Source organism: Lepisosteus platostomus, chromosome 13 (assembly GCF_059453375.1).
Source record: "Lepisosteus platostomus isolate fLepPlt1 chromosome 13, fLepPlt1.hap1, whole genome shotgun sequence".
In the NCBI taxonomy this organism is placed as follows: domain Eukaryota; kingdom Metazoa; phylum Chordata; class Actinopteri; order Semionotiformes; family Lepisosteidae; genus Lepisosteus; species Lepisosteus platostomus.
In genome coordinates, this window is record NC_142623.1 from 32,788,838 (window position 1) to 32,809,521 (window position 20,684).

Here is a 20,684-nt window from a genome sequence, read left to right on the forward strand (position 1 = left end):
CCCTGCAGTGTGCAGGATGTGTGTGTCAGTGTGTCCCAGCCCTGCAGTGTGCAGGATGTGTGTGTCAGTGTGTCCCAGCCCTGCAGTGTGCAGGATGTGTGTGTCTGTGTGTCCCAGTCCTGCAGTGTGCAGGATGTGTGTGTCTGTGTGTCCCAGTATTGCAGGATGTGTGTGTCTGTGTGTCCCAGCCCTGCAGTGTGCAGGATGTGTGTGTCTGTGTGTCCCAGTATTGCAGGATGTGTGTGTCTGTGTGTCCCAGTCCTGCAGTGTGCAGGATGTGTGTGTCTGTGTGTCCCAGTATTGCAGGATGTGTGTGTCTGTGTGTCCCAGCCCTGCAGTGTGCAGGATGTGTGTGTCTGTGTGTCCCAGCCCTGCAGTGTGCAGGATGTGTGTGTCTGTGTGTCCCAGTCCTGCAGTGTGCAGGATGTGTGTGTCTGTGTGTCCCAGTATTGCAGGATGTGTGTGTCTGTGTGTCCCAGCCCTGCAGTGTGCAGGATGTGTGTGTCTGTGTGTCCCAGTATTGCAGGATGTGTGTGTCAGTGTGTCCCAGCCCTGCAGTGTGCAGGATGTGTGTGTCTGTGTGTCCCAGTATTGCAGGATGTGTGTGTCAGTGTGTCCCAGCCCTGCAGTGTACAGGATGTGTGTGTCTGTGTGTCCCAGCCCTGCAGTGTGCAGGATGTGTGTGTCTGTGTGTCCCAGTATTGCAGGATGTGTGTGTCTGTGTGTCCCAGCCCTGCAGTGTGCAGGATGTGTGTGTCTGTGTGTCCCAGCCCTGCAGTGTGCTGGATGTGTGTGTCTGTGTGTCCCAGCCCTGCAGTGTGCAGGATGTGTGTGTCTGTGTGTCCCAGTATTGCAGGATGTGTGTGTCTGTGTGTCCCAGCCCTGCAGTGTGCAGGATGTGTGTGTCTGTGTGTCCCAGTATTGCAGGATGTGTGTGTCTGTGTGTCCCAGCCCTGCAGTGTGCAGGATGTGTGTGTCTGTGTGTCCCAGCCCTGCAGTGTGCAGGATGTGTGTGTCAGTGTGTCCCAGCCCTGCAGTGTGCAGGATGTGTGTGTCAGTGTGTCCCAGCCCTGCAGTGTGCAGGATGTGTGTGTCTGTGTGTCCCAGTCCTGCAGTGTGCAGGATGTGTGTGTCTGTGTGTCCCAGTATTGCAGGATGTGTGTGTCTGTGTGTCCCAGCCCTGCAGTGTGCAGGATGTGTGTGTCTGTGTGTCCCAGTATTGCAGGATGTGTGTGTCTGTGTGTCCCAGTCCTGCAGTGTGCAGGATGTGTGTGTCTGTGTGTCCCAGTATTGCAGGATGTGTGTGTCTGTGTGTCCCAGTCCTGCAGTGTGCAGGATGTGTGTGTCTGTGTGTCCCAGCCCTGCAGTGTGCAGGATGTGTGTGTCTGTGTCCCAGCCCTGCTGGGTGAAACTGACCCTGAAGCTGATTGCTGCAGCCTTTCATCACCATGACAAGATCTGAGCCTCTGGCCTCAGCACCGCAGGAAGAACGGCTTTTCCATTCTGCCAGACGAAAGCACGTTAAGCAAATCTCCTGAACACGACAGAGTTATGAAGCTCCCCTCCCCCTGCCCCTGGCCAGAGTCACTCTCTTGGTGATAAACTGCTCAATTACATGCGCCTCTCTGTCTCCCGTAACTACTGGGGAGACAGCCCTGTTTCTGAACGCCCCTTCACTACAGCTTTGCAAGGCATCCCAGACCTGAGCACAGCTGGTTTGACCTCAACACTGCAGGTTTGACCTGAGCTCTGCAGGAAAGCCTGGACCTGAACACCACCGGTTTGACCTGAGCTCTGCGGGACAGCCCAGACCTGAACACTGACGATTTGACCCTAAGATCTGCGGGACAGCCCAGACCTGAACACTGACGATTTGACCCTGAGATCTGCGGGACAGCCCAGACCTGAACACTGCCAATGTTAAATGAGAAATGGCACAGCCTGTGACCCACAGTCCATGTCATATCAGCTCTGCACCTCTGTTGTGGGGAGATGGGATCATGCTGGCACTGGTCCCCTGAAACTCAGGATTGGAGCCTTTTGCAGTAGTGAAGAGCCTCACTCCTGGAAAAAGCCCAGGAATCTGCCCTGTGTGTCTCTAACACAGCAGATTCACCAGACCCTGCAGGAGGGGCGGGTCTCTGTGGGCCCATGTGGGTGTGTCCCTGACTGAGGAGAGTGCACGTTGCTATAGCAGCAGCAGGACTGGGCGGCGGCAGGGGCTGGGACTCACGATGAGGGCATGTTCCCGGCCCAGGGTGATGACTTTGCGGTTGACGATGCGCAGGAGCTGCAGCACAATCTCCTGGATATGATGGAAGGTCAGGCCCTGCAAAGACAAACAGGGCAAACATCAGCAACACTGAGCCACCATAACACAGTCAGGGAGACAGAGAGAGAGACAGACAGGGTGAGAGAGGGAGACAGTGTGATGGGGAGAGAGGCAGACAGGGTGAGAGAGGGGAGAGAGGGAGAGACAGGATAACAGAGGGGGGAAAAGACAGAGAAAGTGTGACAAGGAGAGAGACAGACAGGGTGAGAGAGGGAGACAGTGTGATGGGGAGAGAGGCAGACAGGGTGAGAGAGGGGAGAGAGATGGGGTAACAGAGTGGGGGAGAGACTCGATTTCCCTATTTTACGGCAGGGGTACAGTGTTAGCCCTGCAGCACCACAGTGAACACATTTTGGGGTGTCTCACCGCCTGCCCTGTGCTCAGGACCTCCAGGATGTTGTTTAGAAGCTCCACGCAGTTGCGGCCGTCCTCCAGGCCCCGCGCTCCATCATGGGAGCTGTCATCCTGACGAGACAGCAGGACGGACAGCTCCCGCAGCATCATGGGTAAGAGGATGTCACGACACTCTGCACAAAGACACACCCCCAGTGAAGACAGACACAGGGCAGAGACACACCCCCAGTGAAGACAGACACAGGGCAGATACACACACCCTCTTCGCTGCCTCCCCCTGTCTCTCTCAGCTCTGATCGCCCTCTCTCTCTGCCTCCCCCTGTCTCTCTCAGCTCTGATCGCCCTCTCTCTCTGCCTCCCCCTGTCTCTCTCAGCTCCGATCGCCCTCTCTCTCTGCCTCCCCCTGTCTCTCTCAGCTCCGATCGCCCTCTCTCTCTGCCTCCCCCTGTCTCTCTCAGCTCTGATCGCCCTCTCTCTCTGCCTCCCCCTGTCTCTCTCAGCTCTGATCGCCCTCTCTCTCTGCCTCCCCCTGTCTCTCTCAGCTCTGATCGCCCTCTCTCTCTGCCTCCCCCTGTCTCTCTCAGCTCCGATCGCCCTCTCTCTCTGCCTCCCCCTGTCTCTCTCAGCTCTGATCGCCCTCTCTCTCTGCCTCCCCCTGTCTCTCTCAGCTCTGATTGCCCTCTCTCTCTGCCTCCCCCTCTCCCCCTGTGACAGTGGTGACCCAGCCCTGCCGAGGCTGTGCTTTGCCAGTTAATCCCTCAGTGACGCAGGGCTAGCACACTCCACTGCCACCCCCCACCTTCCCGGATTATTCCTCCCACACTGTGCCTGTGATCGCTGCGCCCCAGCGCAGCTTGTTCCCGATCTTCACCAGTGCCCCCCCACCGCGTGACCTTTCCACGTTCCGGCCTGCTGCCCTGCTCTGCCCCCGCCGTGACCCCGGGCGCCCTGCCTCCCTCTCGGAAAGGTCACAGTGCTGGGGAGAGGGGCCCTGGCGCGTGACTGTCTGGACTCGGATCTGTACACAAGTCCGGGGCATCTGAACTGTGGCTAAGAAGGAATTAAAGCCCGCATAGCCATGAGCCAGGACAACATGCCAGCAGTCTCCCACTTCCACCCCCATGTCTGTGCATCTGCGTCTGGCCCTGCATGCTGCACGCGACGTTCAGTAGAACATTGACATCAGCAGTAAGGTTTCTCCTCTATTCCTGAGGCTGGGATGTGGGAGGGAAAGGGCTGGAGGATGGGAGGCGGTGAGGGGCAGGGCTGGAGGATGGGAGGCGGGGTGAGGGGCAGGGCTGGAGGTTGGGGGAGGGGTGAGGGGCAGGGCTGGAGGATGGGGGAGGGGTGAGGGGCAGGACTGGAGGATGGGGGAGGGGTGAGGGGCAGGGCTGGAGGATGGGAGGCGGTGAGGGGCAGGGCTGGAGGATGGGGGAGGGGTGAGGGGCAGGGCTGGAGGATGGGAGGCGGGGTGAGGGGCAGGGCTGGAGGATGGGGGAGGGGTGAGGGGCAGGGCTGGAGGATGGGAGGAGGGGTGAGGGGCAGGGCTGGAGGTTGGGGGGAGGGGGGAGGGGCAGGATTGGAGGATGGGGGTGGGGTGAGGGGCAGGGCTGGAGGTTGGGGGGAGGGGTGAGGCGGTGAGGGGCAGGACTGGAGGATGGGAGGCGGGGTGACGGGCAGGGCTGGAGGTTTGGGGTGGGGTGAGGGGCAGGGCTGGAGGTTGGGAGGTGGTGAGGGGCAGGGCTGGAGGATGGGAGGGGTGAGGGGCAGGACTGGAGGATGGGGGTGGGGTGACGGGCAGGGCTGGAGGTTTGGGGTGGGGTGAGGGGCAGGGCTGGAGGTTGGGAGGTGGTGAGGGGCAGGGCTGGAGGATGGGAGGCGGTGAGGGGCAGGGCTGGAGGTTGGGGGGAGGGGTGAGGGGCAAGGCTGGAGGATGGGAGGCGGGGTGAGGGGCAGGGCTGGAGGTTGGGGGGAGGGGTGACGGGCAGGGCTGGAGGATGGGAGACGGGGTGAGGGGCAGGACTGGAGGATGGGAGGCGGGGTGAGGGGCAGGGCTGGAGGTTGGGGGTGGGGTGAGGGGCAGGACTGGAGGATGGGAGGCGGTGAGGGGCAGGACTGGAGGATGGGAGGCGGGGTGAGGGGCAGGACTGGAGGATGGGAGGCGGGGTGAGGGGCAGGGCTGGAGGATGGGAGGCGGGGTGAGGGGCAGGGCTGGAGGATGGGAGGCGGTGTGGGGCAGGACTGGAGGATGGGAGGCGGGGTGAGGGGCAGGGCTGGAGGATGGGGGAGGGGTGAGGGGCAGGGCTGGAGGTTGGGGGGAGGGGTGAGGCGGTGAGGGGCAGGGCTGGAGGATGGGGGGAGGGGTGAGGGGCAGGGCTGGAGGAGGGGTAGTTGAGAAGAGGGCAACATACTGAGGCCCCTGGAACAGAGCTGCTCCTTGGCAGTCGAGTGGGCACTCAGACCCCTGAACGCCAGCTTGACTCAGAGCCAGGAAAATTCGTTCTAGCTTCTTCACTGTCAGAACCGATTAGGACAACTGTCACCGTGAGTCCGACTGGCCTCCACGGTCTGACAGGCTCAGCGCTCACAACGTTTTCTGCTCCAAGAAGAGATGCCAGCAGTGTCAGGGCTTCTGGGAGAAGAGCCACAGATACAGACTGTCCCTCACCTTCCTCAGCAGACCATCCTTTACCCTCTCAGGGGGGCAGGGATCTGGACCCAGGGTTCAAATGGAGACAGGGCCAGAGAGACACAGTACAGAGGGAGATGTGTAGGACCCAGGGTTTGAATGGAGACAGGGCCAGAGAGACACAGTACAGAGGGAGATGTGTAGGACTCAGGGTTTGAATGGAGACAGGGCCAGAGAGACACAGTACAGAGGGAGATGTGTAGGACTCAGGGTTTGACTGCCCTGCTCAGAGCCTCACCTTGTTTCTTAAAGACCCGGCTGCCCACGATCTCAGTCATGGACTGAACCTTCTGTCTCTGCAGCTTGTCGGGGGGGATGCAGGTGTAGAACTCGAACAGCAGCTGGCTGGGGGCAGGGAGAGGAGGGGGTCAGGGCCGGGGCACCGCTCTCAACAGGGGTGTGTGTGTGTGTGTGTGTGTGTAATGTTAATGTAATAATATTTCTTTATTAGCCCTATACAATTTCTTGCATTAGGAATTCGTCTTTTCACATACCCCAGCTTTTCTCCATGGAGACACAGACACGGAGAGAAGCTTGGGGTCAGAGCGCAGGGTCTGCCATTGTACAGCACACCTGGAGCAGTTGGGGTTAAGGGCCTCGCTCAGGGGCCCAACAGAGTAGGATTCCTCTGCCAGCCACGGGATTTGAACCAGCAACTTTCCAGCCACAGGCACAGATCCTGAGCCACAGAGCCACCGCTCCACCCTGTCTCTGTCTCTGTCTCTGTCTCTGTCTCTGTGTGTGTGTGTGTGTGTGTGTGTGTGTGTGTGTGTGTGTGTGTGTGAGAGATGGCATGAGCCGAGCTCACTTGTTGTAGTCGCCCTGAAAGGAAGTTTGTGACACGAGCTGCTCTGACACAAAGAGGAAGAGAGAGACACAGCGTGACAGGAGCAGATCTCTCCCTCTCCATCCTATCTGTCTCTCTGCTTCTCTCTGCTGGCAGTGGGAGCGCAGCTGGGCCTGTCTGTGTCCAGTTTCTATAACCAGGCTGTGGTCACTGAGCCTGTCCTCTCTGGACAGTCAGGTCTGTCTGTGTCCAGTTTCTATAACCAGGCTGCGGTCACTGAGCCTGTCCTCTCTGGACAGTCAGGTCTGTCTGTGTCCAGTTTCTATAACCAGGCTGCGGTCACTGAGTCTGTCCTCTCTGGACAGTCAGGTCTGTCTGTGTCCAGTTTCTATGGCCAGGCTGTGGTCACTGAGCCTGTCCTCTCTGGACAGTCAGGTCTGTCTGAGTCCAGTTTCTATGGCCAAACTGTAGGCACTGAGCCTGTCCTCTCTGGACAGTCAGGTCTGTCTGTGTCCAGTTTCTATGGCCAGGCTGTGGTCACTGAGCCTGTCCTCTCTGGACAGTCAGGTCTGTCTGTGTCCAGTTTCTATGACCAGGCTGTGGTCACTGAGCCTGTCCTCAGTGTTGTGAGATGGAACAGTACAGTGAGGTAATGAGATAGTGAGACGGTTTGTACCTCAGTAGTTTGCCATCGAACACAGTTTCCACGTCATGCAGAACAGTAGGCAAGTACTTCAGAGCAGCAACCTGGACACAGAGTCATTAACACAGGGTGAGCTGGGGTAATTCAGAGGCATGATGAGACTGGGGCAGTGAGCTGGGGTAATTCAGAGGCGTGATGAGACTGGGGCAGTGAGCTGGGGTAATTCAGAGGCATGATGAGACTGGGGCAGTGAGCTGGGGTAATTTAGAGGCGTGATGAGACTGGGGCAGTGAGCTGGGGTAATTCAGAGGCATGATGAGACTGGGGCAGTGAGCTGGGGTAATTCAGAGGCATGATGAGACTGGGGCAGTGAGCTGGGGTAATTAAGAGGCGTGATGAGACTGGGGCAGTGAGCTGGGGTAATTTAGAGGCGTGATGAGACTGGGGCAGTGAGCTGGGGTAATTCAGAGGCGTGATGAGACTGGGGCGGTGAGCTGGGGTAATTCAGAGGCGTGATGAGACTGGGGCGGTGAGCTGGGGTAATTCAGAGGCATGATGAGACTGGGGCAGTGAGCTGGGGTAATTCAGAGGCGTGATGAGACTGGGGCAGTGAGCTGGGGTAATTCAGAGGCATGATGAGACTGGGGCAGTGAGCTGGGGTAATTTAGAGGCGTGATGAGACTGGGGCAGTGAGCTGGGGTAATTCAGAGGCGTGATGAGACTGGGGCAGTGAGCTGGGGTAATTCAGAGGCGTGATGAGACTGGGGCAGTGAGCTGGGGTAATTCAGAGGCGTGATGAGACTGGGGCAGTGAGCTGGAGTAATTCAGAGGCGTGATGAGACTGGGGCAGTGTGCTGGGCTAATTCAGAGGCGTGATGAGACTGGGGCAGTGAGCTGGGGTAATTAAGAGGCGTGATGAGACTGGGGCAGTGAGCTGGGGTAATTCAGAGGCGTGATGAGACTGGGGCGGTGAGCTGGGGTAATTAAGAGGCATGATGAGACTGGGGCAATAAGCTGGGGTAATTAAGAGGCATGATGAGGCTGGGGCAGTGAGCTGGGGTAATTAAGAGGCGTGATGAGGCTGGGGCAGTGAGCTGGGGTAATTCAGAGGCGTGATGAGACTGGGGTAAGTAACAGGGACAGCGCTGACCTGCTGCAGCAGTGTGGTGGTGTACTCGCTCTTCATCAGGTTGTTGATGGACTCAAAGAGGCGCCTCAGAGACTCCTCGAACTCCGTCTGCTCCCGCCCCTCATACAGCCTGACTCACGGACACAGGAACACAGGGACACAGGGACAGAGGGACAGAGGGAGAGCATCAGTGAGCTCATACACACAGAGACAATCTTGTTCTCCTTCAGCAGGCTGGTCCTCAGTCTAACAGCCCCCCTCTCTCTCAGCATGGGGTTCTGGGGGCTGGGGGGGAGCAGCAGAAGATCTGGGGGTGTCCGGAGCACAGACCGTCTCCTCAATGTCCTCTGATCTCTTGTGTGACACCCTGGGGTTTTGCGGGTCACTACAGCTGGGCTTTTCCTGGCTGGTTCTCGAGCACCACGACACCAACTGCAGGCCCTCCGGCCTCCTTGTACCCCAAAACTCACAACTCCTGCGCTTGGAGACTTGACATCAACTTAGACAAAGAAGAAAGAAAACAATCTTTGTTCTCCCCAATGATATTCCCTTCCACAACCAAAAAAACCCAACTGCTTCTTTTCTTCTCTCTTTTAGTTTGAGAAACCACCTAGACCCCCCTACACACCTGGCCTCACACAGACAGCTCACTCCTGCCTGCCACACCCTTATACTGCCCACGCACAGGAGGCCCATTAGCAACATTAGTTGTGCTTAATCAACTCTGATCACCTCTTCTCTTTTTTTCCCCAACACACAGTGGGGAAAGGTTACAGGCCTCCGTAACTGTACCCCACTGAGCATCAGAGCACAGCGCCGCCCAGCCAGCGTCAGGGACTCTGTCCCAGCCTGGAGCTGCAGATAGCTGAGCCTTGGGGGGGTGGGAGACACTGACACTAACACAAACACGTTGACACTCTCACGCTCACACTGACACTTCCGGGCGCTCGCACTCTCTCACGTTCACACTAGCTGCTCACACTCAGACTCACGGGGCAGTGAAACCTGTACAGAGCAGTAAGAGGCTGGTCTCACAGCCAGCTCCTGTAAGACGAGCTTCTGAACTGTGTTAGGCTATAGCTGCACCCCAGGGGTGTACAGGGTGAAAGGAGCCTCAGTTTTCCGTCTCGAACAAAGATGATTGCAAGGGGACCTGATACAAGCAATCACAATCTTCAAAGGCACCGGCACTCAGCCAAGCAAGCGGGTTTCTTAAGAACCAACAGGTTCTGAACATGATACTGAGGGGACACCAGCGGAAACTACAGGGAAGAGCATTTGAAACTGTGAAAAGGAGGGACTTCTTTACACAAGGGGTGGTGGGAGTGTGGAACAAGCTGCCCAGCCATGTTGTTAAAACCTTTTCAAGAGACAGCTGGATGAAATCCTCCCATGGGGACAGGAGGAGCTCTTTTACACACAGGGTGGTGGGAGTGTGGAACAAGCTAAGGCTAATGATGTTGAAGCTGATATCCTGGCGGCCTCTTTCAAGAAACAGGCGGAAGATCCTCGGATCATTCAGCCGGTAATGACCAATCGGCTGGACGCCGTCCTCCTGCCAGTAGCCGTTCCCATGAGCCTTTCTGTGAGCCTGGAGCTGCGGGAGGTCAGGTGACACTTCTGGCTCTGGGCTTACCAACAGGGGGCTCAAATATTGATTTTCTCGCCACACAACAGGGACGGGATGGGGGGGGGGGGGGGGGGTTCAGTGGGAGAAGAGCTGGGATCAAAAGGCTGGGTTCTCTTTGTTTTATCACATCATCGTTTATTTCCACTCTTGCATTGCGCTCGCTGTGACCTACAGCTGCAGTACTCGTAGTCACCAGCGGGGGCAGTATTCTTGAATCTCCAGCCCAGAGGGCAGATCGCCAATGGCGTGATTTTCCTCTAAGTCTCCAGCCAGGAAAGGCCCAGTTCCGGCCTGGTTGCACTCTGGGGACCTGCCTGGGTCAGACAGCACTGTGCACAGACTGAGGGAGGAGATTATTGGTTCAAAGTTAATGTGGGCCATGCAGGACGCTGTGTCGCGCAGACCTTCGCAGAGCTCAGGCACGGATGTCTTTTTATATCTCCGCTCATCCGCCGTGCCAGAAATAACCGCGAGGTGCTGCAGCGCCGAGCCACTCGCTCCGGCGTGACTAACACCCCACTGTCACGCGGAGCTCGGAGACGGCCTCGCTCACTGGGGGCCTGCGGGGGGGGTTGTGCGCCAGCGTGTGGTGGAACATCAGGCGTCTACGAGTCAGAGAAAGAGAGGCTACCAGTATTCGAGAGTGTGATCCAACCCACGGCCCAATACAGCAGTGAAGTGTGGGGTCCCCTCACAGACCAGGATTACACACGATGGGACAAACATCCCACAGAACCTCTGCACATGGAGATCTGCAGAAACATCCTCCATGCGCAGGAAAAGCTCCTAACAAAGCGTGCAGGTCTGATTTAAGCCAATACCTACTGCTGATCAATATACAGAAGAGAGCAAGAAAATATGGGTTACACCTGAAACACACTGACCAGAGCTCCTACCACCACAAGGCCCTGCTGAGCCAAGAGCTGAGCCCAGAGAAGAGCCCCCTCAGACAGCTGGTCCTGAAGCTCACTGACACCAACCAACCTCAGGACAGCACAGCTAGAACATCATGGATCAAAATAAACCAAACCACAACACAAGCCAAACAAGTGGGTCCTTACCCACTGGGACACACAACACACACAACACTACGTCACCCACTGGGACACACAACACTACCTCACCCACTGGAACGCTACAGGATAAAAAGACAAGTACTCTATACTAACTGTACTGTATTGTGCAGTACTCTATAGTAACTGTACTGTTTATTGTGCTGTACTCTATACTAACTGCACTGTTTATTGTGCTGTACTCCATACTAACTGTACTGTGTATTGCGCTTTACTCTATACTAACTGTACTGGATTGTGCAGTACTCTATACTAACAGTACTGTGTATTGTGCTTTACTCTATACTAACTGTACTGGATTGCACTGTACTCTATACTATCTGTACTGTGTATTGCACTGTATTCTGTACTAACTGTACTGGATTGTGCTGTACTCTGTACTAACTGTACTGTATTGTGCAGTACTCTATACTAAGTGTACTGTGCATTGTGCTGTACTCTATAATGACTGTACTGTGTATTGTGCTTTACTCTATACTAACTGTACTGGATTGCGCTGTACTCTATACTATCTGTACTGTGTATTGCACTGTACTCTGTACTAACTGTACTGGATTGTGCTGTACTCTATACTATCTGTACTGTGTATTGCACTGTACGCTGTTCTAACTGTACTGGATTGTGCAGTACTCTATACTAACTGTACTGGATTGAGCTGTGCTCTATACTACACTCTTTAGCGTGCTGTGTTGCTATGGCGCTGCCCGGACAGCGTGTTGAGTGGTAGTGGAGATGGCACACTCACTGTGAGTACAGCATGCGGGAGCGCACGATGAACTTGAAGACGTACTCCAGCGCCTTGAGTGTGCGCAGGATGGGCTCGCACTGCTCCCCGCGGCTCGAGGTGTCCAGGTAGGTCTTCAGCACTGACATCAGCTTCCTGGGAGAAAGGAGGCCGTGAGGGAATTTGGAAGAGATACGCACAGAGAGAGGAGATCAGGAAGGATATAAAGGGAGAGAGGAGAAGGAGTGAAACATTAAAATACTCCAGATAGTCAACTGCGAACTGCCTGCCACTTGGTTTTCATGAATTGATTAATGAGACTTTATCTCCTCAATTATGTCTATTAACTTGTTAAACAGCTCTATTGCACCTGACCCAGCACAGTGGCCTGCAGGGGCAATCTGCTCTCCTACACTGCCCTCTGCTGTCTGTTAGGGGAATTACAGCCTCAGCCAAACAGCATTAACTGGGAGTGTGAGCGACAGAGACAGAAACAGAGGACAGGAGGAAGGAAAAGTTGAGTGTCTAACAAATCTATTCCCAGAATTCCCACACCTACCAGAATCACCTTCCAATCCTACTGGGAGAGGAAGCCCAGTGTGTGATCTCCTGTCACAGCCTGAGGAGCAAACAGTGATCCTGTCCCTCAGTAATGTTCCATAATTAAATAATAATAATAATTAATAATAATTGCTTACACTTATATAGCGCTTTTCTGGACACTCCACTCAAAGCGCTTTACAGGTAATGGGGACTCCCCTCCACCACCACCAATGTGCAGCATCCACCTGGATGATGCGACGGCAGCCATAGTGCGCCAGAACGCTCACCACACATTAGCTATCAGTGGGGAGGAGAGCAGAGTAATGTAGCCAATTCATAGAGGGGGATTATTAGGAGGCCATGATTAGTAAGGGCCAATTGGAAATTTGGCCAGGACACCGGGGTTACACCCCTACTCTTTTCGAGAAGCGCCCTGGGATTTTTAATGACCACAGAGAGTCAGGACCTCGGTTTTACATCTCATCCGAAGGACGGCGCCTGTTTACAGTATAGTGTCCCCGTCACTATACTGGGGCATTAGGACCCACATGGACCGCAGGGTGAGCGCCCCCCGCTGGCCCCACTAACACCTCTTCCAGCAGCAACCTTAGTTTTTCCCAGGAGGTCTCCCATCCAGGTACTGACCAGGCTCACACCTGCTTAGCTTCAGTGGGTTGCCAGTTGTGAGTTGCAGGGTGATATGGCTGCTGGCGTGTGTTTAAATGTGTTTAAATGTTGTGCTTATTGTATCTGCTTTGGCAGCACTGTAATTCATTGGTCCTGCCAAAAAAAGCTCTTTAAACTGTTTGACATGTAAAAGACACACAGACCCACAGACAGGCTGGCTTGCAATGGTCTTTGTTTTGACTTGTGAAAAGACACACAGACTGACTTGTAGGCCAGTGTTGCGCTGAAGTGCTGTTTGATGTAGGCCTCCAGGACAGTGTTGAAGTGCTGGAACTTCCTGTCTGCAATGAGCCCAATGATGTAGATCTGAAAGGAGCACACCGTCAGTCAGCTGACATATTGGGACAGCGCAATGACATCACAGCAATGACATCACTGGCAAAGAACTCTGTGACATTATTCAGTATGGGCAGCCACACTGGCAGGAACAGAAAGGACCTGTTATTCACAGACCACTGCACTGCAGCGAGAAAGAAACACAGACTCACCAGGGCGTCAAACACCAGAATGTCGTAATCGTCAGTCTGCGAGTGCTCCATCATGATATTGAACAGGGCGTCCAACGTGTCCTGCAGGAACTGCACAGAGACAGAGGCGCACAGGGGTGTGATGAGCACTGCCATCATCTTCTTGTTGTTATTCTTATCATTATTATGATAGAGAAACAGGGGCTTGAGCACACAGACAGACAGGGACAGGTGAAGGGATGTGATCACACACACACACACACACACACACACACACACACACACACACACGGACAGAGAGTCTCCCACCTTGACCACTTCCTCCCCATCAATGATCTTCAGTTTCTCCAGGTTCTCTTTCAGCAGCTCTGGTCTGGTCCTCCATTTCAACAACCCCAACAGACCCACTGAGAGAAAGACAGGTTAATACTGACACACTGACTGACTGGACACTGCAGTACATTAACACTGCACTGAGAGAGAGGGGTTCATACAGACACACTGACTGACTGGACACTACAGTACATTAACACTGCACTGAGAGAGTGGGGTTAATACAGACACACTGACTGGACACTCCAGTACATTAACACTGCACTGAGAGAGAGGGGTTCATACAGACACACTGACTGGACACTCCAGTACATTAACACTGCACTGAGAGAGAGTGGGGTTAATACAGACACACTGACTGGACACTCCAGTACATTAACACTGCACTGAGAGAGAGGGGTTCATACAGACACACTGACTGGACACTCCAGTACATTAACACTGCACTGAGAGAGAGGGGTTCATACAGACACACTGACTGGACACTCCAGTACATTAACACTGCACTGAGAGAGAGGGGTTCATACAGACACACTGACTGGACACTCCAGTACATTAACACTGCACTGAGAGAGAGGTTAATACAGACACACTGACTGACTGGACACTCCAGTACATTAACACTGCACTGAGAGAGAGGGGTTAATACAGACACACTGACTGGACACTCCAGTACATTAACACTGCACTGAGAGAGAGGTTAATACAGACACACTGACTGACTGGACACTCCAGTACATTAACACTGCACTGAGAGAGAGGGGTTAATACAGACACACTGACTGGACACTCCAGTACATTAACACTGCACTGAGAGAGAGGTTAATACAGACACACTGACTGACTGGACACCCCAGTACATTAACACTGCACTGAGAGAGAGAGATTAATACAGACACACTGACTGGACACTCCAGTACATTAACACTGCACTGAGAGAGAGGGGTTCATACAGACACACTGACTGGACACTCCAGTACATTAACACTGCACTGAGAGAGAGGGGTTCATACAGACACACTGACTGGACACTCCAGTCCGCTGCACTGAGAGAGACTGACCGTTCTGTGTCAGCTTTGTAGAGCACACCAGTGTGGAGATGGTGAAGGTGTCCCGTGAACTTATGGACAGCCCCCCTGCACTGCTGGAGCTGCGGCTCAGCCCTGCCCCCTTGTGCTCAGTCTGGTGGCGTGTGGAAGGCATCTGGAGATAGCAGCCGACGTCCTCCATTCGCTTACTGTCGCCCTGTAGGGACACAGAGGGTCAGGCGGTTTCTTCACCCGAGGCCCGCTCGCTTCGGGGTCAGGGGTCGTGACCTCCGCTGACCTTGAAGACCACGAGGTCGTGCAGGCCGTCCTGCAGCACGGTGCCATCGTCCTTCATCAGCCGGACAAACGCCATGGCGAAGTTCTTCTCACTCTTGTCCTTCGCTAGGAGAGAGATGGAGAGCTCATGAGAGTGACGTCTCACTCTACACCTGACCCTTGACCAGGAGAGAGATGGAGAGCTCATGAGAGTGACGTCTCACTCTACACCTGACCCCTCACCAGGAGAGAGATGGAGAGCTCATGAGAGTGACGTCTCACTCTACACCTGACCCTTCACCAGGAGAGAGAGATGGAGAGCTCATGAGAGTGACGTCTCACTCTACACCTGTCCCCTCACCAGGAGAGAGAGATGGAGAGCTCATGAGAGTGACGTCTCACTCTACACCTGACCCCTCACCAGGAGAGAGAGATGGAGAGCTCACGAGAGTGACATCTCACTCTAGACCTGACCCTTCACCAGGAGAGATATGGGGAGCTCATGAGAGTGACGTCTCACTCTACACCTGACCCTTAACCAGGAGAGATATGGAGAGCTCATGAGAGTGACGTCTCACTCCACACCTGACCCTTCACCAGGAGAGAGAGATGGAGAGCTCATGAGAGTGACGTCTCACTCTACACCTGACCCCTCACCAGGAGAGAGAGATGGAGAGCTCACGAGAGTGACATCTCACTCTAGACCTGACCCTTCACCAGGATAGAGAGATGGAGAGCTCATGAGAGTGACGTCTCACTCTACGCCTGACCCCTCACCAGGAGAGAGATGGGGAGCTCACGAGAGTGACGTCTCACTCTACACCTGACCCTTCACCAGGAGAGAGAGATGGAGAGCTCATGAGAGTGACGTCTCACTCTACACCTGTCCCCTCACCAGGAGAGAGATGGAGAGCTCATGAGAGTGACGTCTCACTCTACACCTGACCCTTCACCAGGAGAGAGAGATGGAGAGCTCATGAGAGTGACGTCTCACTCTACACCTGACCCCTCACCAGGAGAGAGAGATGGAGATCTCATGAGAGTGACGTCTCACTCTACACCTGACCCCTCACCAGGAGAGATATCGAGAGCTCATGAGAGTGACGTCTCACTCTGCACCCGACCCTTCACCAGGAGAGAGAGATAACTGATGGGCTGATTCAGGGTGGGAATTCGGGTGAGTGACACTGAGAGGGAGAGAGCAGAGGGACCAAGAGAGGAAGAGGGAAGAGGGAGAGTAATACAGAGCTCAGAACTCACACTCCTGGGAGGATCGGTGACGGAACATGAAACGCAGGTGGATCCTCTGCATCTCCTCCAAGGGTATCGCCACCTGGTGGGCGGAGGAGAGAATCACAGGGTCAGTCCCAGTCTGCAGTGGACACCGAGGTCTGGAGAAGGACAAGAATTTCTCTCTCACCTTGAAGGTTTCCATCCAGCGAGGCTGTTTGACCTGGTAGTAAATGACAGACCTGTACTCGTTCACAGGCCGGTCTCCTGCTCCCAGACAGATCGCATTCTGCAGTGACACAGAGAGGAGCACTGTGAGAGACCCTGAGGGAATGACTGTTGTGCTGACTGACCACCTTGCACACTTACTGGCCACCTCATACACCTACTGTCCTCCTCACACACTCACTGACTGCCTCACACACTCACTGACTGCTTTACAAACTCACTGACCTCCTCACACACTCACTGACCTCCTCACACACTCACTGACCTCCTCACACACTCACTGATGCTGTCTCTCACAAGCTCGCCGCACTCTGCCACAGTGGTACTCCTACTGCCTCGATGACACAATGCCTTCCTCACTGATCACTGATCCTGAGGGTGTTGACAAGCCGGACGGCGCTCACCGGAACGACCTTGCCTTCCTCGTCACACACCCACATGATGACCTCCACGTTCTTCTGCGTGGTCTTGTTGTACTTGTCGAAATCGCCGCCCTGCAGCGTGATGTAGATGTCGTTCCGCACGTCTCCTGGCATGATGATCTCCGGGAAGCCCAGCTTCCGAGCCACCACCGTGGTCCGGTCCACCAGATGAGGATATTCCTTCCGGATCTGGACAATATCGCCCACCAGAGCTTTCATCGTCACCCACAGGCCTGCAGAGTGGGACAGGGAGAGAGGGTGAGGACAGAGAGAGAGAGGGGTGAGGACAGGAAGAGAGAGAGGGGTGAGGACAGGGAGAGAGAGGGGGGGTGAGGACAGGGAGAGAGAGCGGGGTGAGGAAAGGGAGAGAGAGGGGTGAGGACAGGGAGAGAGAGGGGTGAGGACAGGGAGAGAGAGAGAGAGAGAGGGGTGAGGATGGGGAGAGACAGAGGGGTGAGGATGGGGAGAGAGAGAGGGGTGAGGACGGGGAGAGATAGGGGGGGTGAGGACAGGGAGAGAGAGAGGGGTGAGGACAGGAAGAGAGAGAGGGGTGAGGACCGGGGGAGAGAGGGGTGAGGACAGGGAGAGAGAGAGGGGGAGTGAGGACAGGGAGAGAGAGGGGTGAGGACGGGGAGAGAGACGATAAAGGGAGCTGATGGGGGTCAGTCCTGCACCTTGTCCTCCACTGTCCCCTCGTGATGCTGTGACCTTGTTCAGCAGAGTGTGGAGGAAGTCATTCTCAGCCACAACCCTGCAGGGAGAGAGACAGGGTGACAGGGAGACAGGAGTGTGCGTCAGTCGGAGGGCCGGAGCGTGGACTGTCTGCCAGCCGGCGGGGAGGAGGGGGACCTACGGGTGGAAGGGGATGAAGTACTGCTTCTCCTCGTCACTCTCCGCCTTCCCCTTGATGATGTCACTGATGTCCATCACTGCCAGGGGGGAGAGAGGGGAGCCATTATCAACACCCCCAGGGTATTACCCCACAGTCAACAACAACCCCATCTACTTACCCCACAGTCAACAACAACCCCAGGGTATCACCCCACAGTCAACAACAACCCCATCTTCTTACCCCACAGTCAACAACAACCCCAGGGTATCACCCCACAGTCAACAACAACCCCATCTTCTTACCCCACAGTCAACAACAACCCCAGGGTATCACCCCACAGTCAACAACACCCCCATCTTCTTACCCCACAGTCAACAACAACCCCAGGGTATCACCCCACAGTCAACAACAACCCCAGGGTATCACCCCACAGTCAACAACAACCCCAGGGTATCACCCCACAGTCAACAACACCCCATCTTCTTACCCCACAGTCAACAACAACCCCAGGGTATCACCCCACAGTCAACAACAACCCCATCTACTTACCCCACAGTCAACAACAACCCCAGGTTATTACCCCACAGTCAACAACAACCCCAGGGTATCACCCCACAGTCAACAACAACCCCAGGGTATCACCCCACAGTCAACAACAACCCCATCTTCTTACCCCACAGTCAACAACAACCCCAGGGTATCACCCCACAGTCAACAACAACCCCATCTTCTTACCCCACAGTCAACAACAACCCCAGGGTATCACCCCACAGTCAACAACAACCCCATCTTCTTACCCCACAGTCAACAACACCCCCAGGGTATCACCCCACAGTCAACAACAACCCCATCTTCTTACCCCACAGTCAACAACAACCCCAGGGTATCACCCCACAGTCAACAACACCCCCATCTTCTTACCCCACAGTCAACAACAACCCCAGGGTATCACCCCACAGTCAACAACACCCCCATCTTCTTACCCCACAGTCAACAACAACCCCAGGGTATCACCCCACAGTCAACAACAACCCCATCTTCTTACCCCACAGTCAACAACAACCCCAGGGTATCACCCCACAGTCAACAACACCCCCAGGGTATTACCCCACAGTCAACAACACCCCCATCTTCTTACCCCACAGTCAACAACAACCCCAGGGTATCACCCCACAGTCAACAACAACCCCATCTTCTTACCCCACAGTCAACAACACCCCCAGGGTATCACCCCACAGTCAACAACAACCCCATCTTCTTACCCCACAGTCAACAACAACCCCAGGGTATCACCCCACAGTCAACAACAACCCCAGGGTATCACCCCACAGTCAACAACAACCCCATCTTCTTACCCCACAGTCAACAACAACCCCAGGTTATTACCCCACAGTCAACAACAACCCCATCTTCTTACCCCACAGTCAACAACAACCCCAGGGTATCACCCCACAGTCAACAACAACCCCATCTTCTTACCCCACAGTCAACAACAACCCCAGGGTATCACCCCACAGTCAACAACAACCCCAGGGTATCACCCCACAGTCAACAACAACCCCAGGGTATCACCCCACAGTCAACAACACCCCATCTTCTTACCCCACAGTCAACAACAACCCCAGGGTATCACCCCACAGTCAACAACAACCCCATCTTCTTACCCCACAGTCAACAACAACCCCAGGGTATCACCCCACAGTCAACAACAACCCCAGGGTATCACCCCACAGTCAACAACACCCCCATCTTCTTACCCCACAGTCAACAACAACCCCAGGTTATTACCCCACAGTCAACAACAACCCCATCTTCTTACCCCACAGTCAACAACAACCCCAGGGTATCACCCCACAGTCAACAACAACCCCATCTTCTTACCCCACAGTCAACAACAACCCCAGGGTATCACCCCACAGTCAACAACACCCCCATCTTCTTACCCCACAGTCAACAACAACCCCATCTTCTTACCCCACAGTCAACAACAACCCCAGGGTATCACCCCACAGTCAACAACAACCCCAGGGTATCACCCCACAGTCAACAACAACCCCATCTTCTTACCCCACAGTCAACAACACCCCCAGGGTATCACCCCACAGTCAACAACAACCCCAGGGTATCACCCCACAGTCAACAACACCCCCATCTTCTTACCCCACAGTCAACAACAACCCCAGGGTATCACCCCACAGTCAACAACAACCCCATCTACTTACCCCACAGTCAACAACAACCCCATCTTCTTACCCCACAGTCAACAACAACCCCAGGGTATCACCCCACAGTCAACAACAACCCCATCTTCTTACCCCACAGTCAACAACAACCCCAGGTTATTACCCCACAGTCAACAACAACCCCATCTTCTTACCCCACAGTCAACAACACCCCCAGGGTATCACCCCACAGTCAACAACAACCCCAGGGTATCACCCCACAGTCAACAACAACCCCAGGGTATCACCCCACAGTCAACAACAACCCCATCTTCTTACCCCACAGTCAACAACAACCCCAGGGTATCACCCCACAGTCAACAACACCCCCATCTTCTTACCCCACAGTCAACAACAACCCCATCTTCTTACCCCACAGTCAACAACAACCCCAGGGTATCACCCCACAGTCAACAACAACCCCAGGGTATCACCCCACAGTCAACAACAACCCCATCTTCTTACCCCACAGTCAACAACAACCCCAGGTTATTACCCCACAGTCAACAACAACCCCATCTTCTTACCCCACAGTCAACAACAACCCCAGGTTATTACCCCACAGTCAACAACAACCCCATCTTCTTACCCCACAGTCAACAACACCCCCATCTTCTTACCCCACAGTCAACAACAACCCCAGGGTATCACCCCACAGTCAACAACAACCCCATCTTCTTACCCCACAGTCAACAACACCCCCAGGGTATTACCCCACAGTCAACAACAACCCCATCTTCTTACCCCACAGTCAACAACAACCCCAGGGTATCACCCCACAGTCAACAACAACCCCATCTTCTTACCCCACAGTCAACAACACCCCCAGGGTATCACCCCACAGTCAACAACAACCCCAGGGTATCACCCCACAGTCAACAACAACCCCATCTTCTTACCCCACAGTCAACAACAACCCCAGGGTATCACCCCACAGTCAACAACAACCCCAGGGTATCACCCCACAGTCAACAACAACCCCATCTTCTTACCCCACAGTCAACAACACCCCCAGGGTATCACCCCACAGTCAACAACAACCCCATCTTCTTACC

General features: G+C 54.8%; 1 protein-coding gene across 1 annotated transcript in view; it reads right to left on the minus strand.

Annotated features, from left to right (window-relative positions):
- Positions 1-20,684, minus strand: part of dock2 (dedicator of cytokinesis 2) — a 69,339-nt gene that overhangs the window by 36,213 nt on the left and 12,442 nt on the right. The window contains exons 11-26 of the mRNA XM_088604243.1: positions 17,429-17,504; positions 17,250-17,326; positions 16,558-16,808; positions 16,116-16,214; positions 15,956-16,028; positions 14,718-14,821; positions 14,453-14,636; positions 13,368-13,465; positions 13,080-13,169; positions 12,797-12,897; positions 11,383-11,517; positions 7,956-8,064; positions 6,839-6,909; positions 5,614-5,720; positions 2,699-2,859; positions 2,234-2,329 (exon numbers count right to left, since the gene is read on the minus strand). Of these exons, the coding sequence (XP_088460369.1) occupies positions 2,234-2,329; positions 2,699-2,859; positions 5,614-5,720; positions 6,839-6,909; positions 7,956-8,064; positions 11,383-11,517; positions 12,797-12,897; positions 13,080-13,169; positions 13,368-13,465; positions 14,453-14,636; positions 14,718-14,821; positions 15,956-16,028; positions 16,116-16,214; positions 16,558-16,808; positions 17,250-17,326; positions 17,429-17,504 (1,832 nt within the window). The remainder of the gene's footprint in view (positions 1-2,233; positions 2,330-2,698; positions 2,860-5,613; positions 5,721-6,838; positions 6,910-7,955; positions 8,065-11,382; positions 11,518-12,796; positions 12,898-13,079; positions 13,170-13,367; positions 13,466-14,452; positions 14,637-14,717; positions 14,822-15,955; positions 16,029-16,115; positions 16,215-16,557; positions 16,809-17,249; positions 17,327-17,428; positions 17,505-20,684) is intronic.